This window comes from Octodon degus, unplaced genomic scaffold, assembly GCF_000260255.1.
Source record: "Octodon degus isolate 3935 unplaced genomic scaffold, OctDeg1.0 scaffold00079, whole genome shotgun sequence".
Lineage (NCBI taxonomy): Eukaryota > Metazoa > Chordata > Mammalia > Rodentia > Octodontidae > Octodon > Octodon degus.
Window position 1 is genome coordinate 3,079,629 of NW_004524655.1, and position 6,546 is coordinate 3,086,174.

Consider the following 6,546-nt stretch of genomic DNA (forward strand, 5'->3'; position numbering starts at 1 on the left):
ACTTCCTTGAGCTCAGAAAAAGTTTCAAACTTCTGTTTTCATATCTAAATGACAGAAAGGTATAAGTTAAAAGATCATAAAGCAGGGTGGCAAGCCAAAGGCACTGAGTTCAATCCCCGGTTAAAAAAAAAAAAAAAAAAAAAAAAGGGATCATAAAGCACTCGGACACACTGTCCTGCCTCTGAAAACAACCTATGCCCTTCTAGGAATGCTTCCAGGTGACAAAGAGAACTTGTCCCCGGCAAACACTTCAAAGAAAAGTCACTTAGTGCACGCACACATCCCACCCGTGTACAGCCTGGCCACAGGAACTGGCCGTTTCCTACAGTGAGGGGAGGCCCCTGAATAAAACTCTGAGTAAGACATGCGCTCTGCAGACCAATGCGAAGAGCTTACCGCTTCCCCAGGCTGAGCAGGTTTCCCACCATCCGCTGCAACACCTTCTTCACGTTGACCACCCCATACAGCGCTGCGGTCACGTGCTGGCCAATTAAGTACTCACACTCTTTCACGGTCAGCTGCTTGCCTTTCCCAAAAGCATCGATGTAGATGTAGTCAAAGATGTCCAGAGTTGCCCTATCCGAAGAGCCAAACAGAAGAGAGCTGAACAATTCAGTACTTAAGTTCCTGTAACGGGTAGCTCAAATCAGAGGCTGAAGGTTAAAGCAATACATTCCTTCTGACAATATCAAGGCCTCGTCCAGTTTAAATCTGAGCCTTGACACAAGCTTAGCTGCGTCAACACCACAGGACCCTGGTACTTCAGAGGGCTCACCGCTGTACGTCATTTAACATAGGAAGATTAAACCTCTCACAGCTGGGCATCAAACAAAATTCAGATGGAAGATAATAGGGAAGGGCTGAGGCTGAGGAAGTCTGTGAGCTCCTAAAAATAAGCAGTTGCAGGGCCTGGGAGTTCAATCCCCGGGTGAGCTGAGATGGCAATTGAGACTAGGCGTGCTGGGGCACACCTGCAATCCCAGCTCTTGGGAGGCTGTAAACAGGCAGATCACCACTAGTCTGATCTAGTAGTGAGACCCTGATCACCCTTTAGACCCTTCCCTAAAATACCAAAAACAAAACAAAACAAAAAAAAAAAAAAAAACCCCAACCAAACAGCAGTGGCTCACCATGGGGACCCCAAGGCCTTGAGGATCTGAGCACAGGCACAGCAGGTCACCCCACAAGGACTCAGCCCTCCCCTCGGTCCATCCTGGCTGAGTACTGCGTTCCTGGATTTGGTTGCGTGGTCCCAGTGAACCTTGCCCTTCTACACGGAACCAGCTCTCACTGACGTAGTCAACAGTGGTTACAGGACACAAACTGTCACCGTGCTGACCAGCGCATGCTCTCGGGGGGCTCATGGTGGGGTTATGAGGGTCTCAATCTCACGGTCACTCTATTTCTTTTCAGCAACTGTTTCACCTTGAACTGTACACGATAAGTCACAGATTACTCTCTTTGGCTGCTAGAAAGTCCAGTTGGATTTTTCCCCAAGTCATGCTTTTACAGTCCTCTTGAAGCAAAGACATTAAGACTTCCATAAGGATTCTAGAAATAAGGAACTCTTGAACTCTTTATGAAGCTAGACCCTCTTCCCATCCAAGTACTAACAGGCCCGACCCTGCTTAGCTTCCAGGATCAGACGAGATCGGGCATGTTCAGGGTGGTATGGCTGTAGACACAGGCCCTCCTTAGAACAAGCATACAAAAATGTATAGGGCAAAATCATTTCTGAGCAGAAATGCAAAACATCCAGGATGAAATATGAGCCAATCAAGTGCAGCAATGTATTTTTAAAGCACATAATTAAATTAGATGAACTCCAAAAATGATAGAACTGAACATTAAAAAACCTATTTTTTGGAGCTTGGGTATAGCTCAATGGTATGCTTAGCAGATTCAATTTCCAACATCAAGGAACAGAAACAAAAACAAAGCTATTTCTGTGCATATATAAGACTACAAGAGAAAAATTATCTGATAATATGAGTAGACAGAAAAAAAATGGGGAAAAAAAATACCTGAATCCATACTTAAAACTCCTAGCAAATTAGGAATCTGGAGAATCGCTTTGATAATCTCACACACTGGTTTGGCCCAAATACCACTGAAGGCAAACCTTGGAATGTGTGTCCCTGAAAATCATAGTCCAGGCAGAGGCGCCTGCTATCACTGGGTTCAACTTTGTATAAAAAGAGCTAGTTGACAGAGTCAAGATAAGGAAAATAAACAAATATATAAGGCTAGAAAAAAGAAAACCAATACTACTCCCAGGCACTGTGATTATCAGCACTGACAAGCTGCGTTGACAACTGCTGATGCGAACAATTTATTCAGCAAAGGTGCTGAATATCAAGCCTATCTTTACTAACCACATTCCTGTATGTCACTAATACTTAGGAAAGTGATATTAAAAATTATTTTTTAAAAAGTTTTTCCCAATGAATGGATTGGCTGGATATCTCTATACAGAAAGTGAACTTTGACACATATATGTCACATCCTGTACCAAAAATCATAGACCAAAAAAAAAAAAAAAAACTTCATAATTACTGAACAATTTTTAGGTTCATTTCTTTTTTTTTTTTTTTTTAAGGTTTTTTCTTCTCTAGATTCCCTGGGATCAAATTAATTAAATTAATTAATTAATTAATTTTTGTGTGTGGTACTAGGGATCAAACTTGGGACCTTGTGCTTGCCAGACAGGCCCTTATGCCACTGAGCTATCTCCCTGGCCCCCAAAATTATCTTTTATTATAGCACTAAAAATATAAATACCTAAAAAACCCCCACAATCCCAGCTTGATGAAAAAAGGGTAAACCTTTTCAAGCACTCTACAAGGGCCTGCGCAGACAGAGAGGACCATGTGCACAGAGGCAGACTCGACAGTGAGACACCACGACGGTCCCCTTTTTAATCTAGAAACCTGTGCCTCAGTCAACAGCCTTGCAGGATTTCTAAAGAACCTGAAAGATGCTCAATCTGTGTAGAAGTGCAACATCTAAAAAGAGCCTGGCAATGTTAAAGCCCTCACGGGTTCGCACCCTACCAGGACTAGGTATAAAGTCATAGTAACGGAGACCGTCTGGTCTTGGTGTAGGGCAAGAAGGAAAAGACCAGTGGCAGGAGTGTAAAGGAAGAGAGAAAGGCCAGGCAGGGCCAAGGCTCAGCAGGTAGCTCTTGTTTTAAGACAGCGTCCTGCTATGATGCCCTGGTTGGTACCATAATCCCAGGCTCAAGTGATCTTTCCATAGCCCAAGAAAGAAAACAAGACACCAGCACCACATACAGTCCTGCCCTGTAAATACGTGGTAACCACTACGATAAATGCCCTATAACACACGTATTTAAAGGTATTTTAGAAACATGGGGAGACTGGTTGAATCACCTATGGAAGGAGAAATTAATTTTTCTAGGTACATTTTTAGGAATATATGATTAGGAAACAAGGAAAGCCTGTACAGTTATTTACAAAAACAAATACAAGTGATAAACAAACAAATCTGCACAAAAAACACTTTCAAACTGGTGGTTACTTCCAGGGATGAGAGAAAGGAGAAAGCATGGCGGGGGCTTCCATGACACCGACAAGCCTGACTGCCTCAGCTGACAGGCAGACACGCACCCAGGCCACAGGCTTCTTCCCTCCCTAACATCAGAGCTCCACTACGTGGGTGAAGCCGGGAGAGCTTTCCTCCGCCAAGCCACTAAAACATCAACCTCGCTTCTAGAGGAGCAGACTGCGGGTCATAGGAGGCCAGAGCATGAGTCCTGTCCCATGTCACTGCCCAGGCACTTTTTATTACACTGTTCCTCAGTTCTTCTAAGGGTATCACAGATCATCTGTAGGAAGCAGTGTCGAAGAACAGGGTGTGAGCGTTTTCCCTTTATGTTTTGGCTAACTAGCAGATTTGTTATTATTATTTTTTGTTTATTTGTTTGCAGATCTGGGATTGAATTTAGGCCCTTGCGCTTGCCAGGGAAGCGCTTATTCTACTGAACTATCTCCCCGGCCTCTAACTAGCAGATTTAATGAGAAAATATTTCTATTCTATGTAGTCACTGAACTTTTTTTTTTTTTTTTTCAGAAAAATTAGACAGAAAAGAACTTTCATTTGAAAAAGTAACTGAAAAGAAACTTTGCCCAGTAAAACACTAGATTCAAAAAAGAACACCAGAGAACTCGTTAGCTAGACACTGAGGCCACAAGAAGCCACCAGCACTGCCTCCAGGGGAGCTGCTCTGGGCAGCTCTCCACAGCTGCCTCCCTCCCACAAGTGACTCCCTTGATGACTCTTTGATCTACTTTGGAACAAAGAAACTGAGAGCCACAGACCTTGAAATATTATTTTTTCAAATTAAACTAAGATAACTGCAGCCTCGGACGCAGCTGCAAAAGCTGGGTCCTGAAGGACCCAGAGGAGCCTTCAGTCACTCTCCCTGTTGGCAGCACCCTGTGTAGCTACAGCGTAGTGTCCCAACTGGGGCCATGACAGAAAGCTTCTGGCCACCCTGATCCCATTTTAACCCCTCTGGTCACCCTTAATCCTGGCCTCCCATCCGCATGGGGGGGGGGCTGGCTCCTCGCGCTGATGACCACATGCCAGAGATGACTTACCCTTCTGCCCCTTGGCACCACCTCAGCAAGAAGTGACTCGGGAAGTTGACAGGCTCCAGCGGAACTCCCAGCTGCCGAGCAATCGTCAGGTATAGCAGTGACATGCTGATTGGGATTCCTGTTCTGCGGATCAAGACCTTCAGGACAAAAGATGCTTTGGGTTCAGAGAAATCTTACACGCTCATGTGCTCAATAAGTAGTCTTATTAGGTACTTATCCCGCATGAGGCCTGGTGCTAGTTTCTGAGGTTTCACCAGGAAAATATTTTTTTAATTCACAGCAAGGGACAAATCTAGTCCACTCACACTTCCTATATAGTTGATATAGGAAGAGTTTTTGGAATTTTTTTAGCCTAAAGAATGCTGTTTTGTGATTTACAAAAGCAACTCGAAATTCCAATTCCAGTGCCCACGTACAGACCCAGGTTAGACCGGAGCCGTGCACATCTGCCTGCGCCTGCTCCACAGAAGGACAGCACTAAGGAGCTAGTCAGACTACATGGCCCACAAAATTGAGGGCACTGGCTGCCTGGCCCTTTAGGGTAGAAGGCTGGCTTTCCATGCCTCGATAGTAAAAGCAGAGGCAGCAGACGCCACCAGAACAGATCCATGCAGCCATCCACCTTACATCATCTCTAGCTTACTTACAATGCCTAGTTAGACAGTACAAAGGCTATGTAAATGTAAATGGTGGTTGTCTGAGTAACTATCACCAGGAAAGTCTATATGTGTTCAATACAAACACAATTACTTTTTTTCCAAATAGTTCTGATCCAGCCAACTACATGGAGGAAGTGCAATACATGGTTATGGAGGACCAACTTTTTTATTTAAATGGCGGTGGTCCATATTTACCTGGTGCATATATAAATTGAGAGCGTTGTAGTAATCCATCCGATTCCCCTTGAACTTCAGCTGGTCATAGAGAACATAGTTCATGGCATCCAGGACCTGGCTCTGGAGCTCTATCTCCATTATCATGGAGGATTCGCCTGAAACAGAGATCTAGCCTGGAACACCCCAACAAGGTTCAGACCCTTTATGCCCAGCCAGCCCACTACACGTAGATTCGCAACATCTTAATAACCGAGTGCTACCAATCCAGACCAGAAGAGCATGTGCTGGAGGAGTTTTAGGTGTCACTTAACAATTTTTGTCAGTCAATAGGTCTGCTCTCCTGAACTTCCAATAAACCAACCCCTCTCGTTCTAGTTTCCTTTGTAAATATAGCTGGATCCAAAGCGATTCCACACCTGCCTTGAAGGCCAAGCTGGGGTGGCGGCTGTTTATGCCTCGGAGGGTTTTGCAAACAAGCTCCACAATGCTGTCGATCTGGGCCTGGATGTCTTTGAGGCTGATGTCAGAGAGAGGGTTGCAGTACTGATCGATATAGACAGCTCCTGTGGATGAACAAGAATCATGGAATAAATTCTCCTCTCAACCTGCTCTTGATAGCCGGGCAGCGGACCTGACCTCCTGCGTCACCCCCGCGGACGAGCTTCCCTTGGGTGCCAAGCCTTGCCACTGACACACTGAGGAGGGAGACCAGATGCTTCTATAACAGAAGTGTTCACTCCCCTTCCTTGCTTCCTCCTTTTTTTTTTTTTTTTAATATAACCAAACTTCTCTCAGAGGTTGTGGACAAACCAAGCCAAACCAAAGCAACAACAAAACCCCCAAACAAATGCCACAAAGGAGAGCTTTACAAGGTGCCCTCTCCCTCTATAGGCTCAAAATCTAGCATCTCTGAAACTTCATGCTACAAGACAGTTCTTTTATTTAAAAATAGTTGAAAGCTATCCTGAAAGACTGGATTTTTAAAAAAAATTTTATGTATTTGGTAGGGGCCGGGGAGATGGCTCAGTAGAATAAGCACTTCCCTAGCAAGCACAAAGGCCTGAGTTCAATCCCCGGTTCTGGGGGGG

At 44.7% G+C, this 6,546-nt stretch overlaps 1 protein-coding gene across 2 annotated transcripts in view; it reads right to left on the bottom strand.

The window, feature by feature from the left end:
• Nucleotides 1-6,546, bottom strand: part of Fbxo21 (F-box protein 21) — a 39,227-nt gene that overhangs the window by 18,231 nt on the left and 14,450 nt on the right. For both annotated transcript variants that reach the window (XM_004636225.2, XM_004636226.3), the window contains exons 5-8: nucleotides 5,875-6,021; nucleotides 5,477-5,613; nucleotides 4,623-4,759; nucleotides 397-576 (exon numbers count right to left, since the gene is read on the bottom strand). In XM_004636225.2, coding sequence (XP_004636282.1) covers nucleotides 397-576; nucleotides 4,623-4,759; nucleotides 5,477-5,613; nucleotides 5,875-6,021 — 601 coding nt within the window. The remainder of the gene's footprint in view (nucleotides 1-396; nucleotides 577-4,622; nucleotides 4,760-5,476; nucleotides 5,614-5,874; nucleotides 6,022-6,546) is intronic.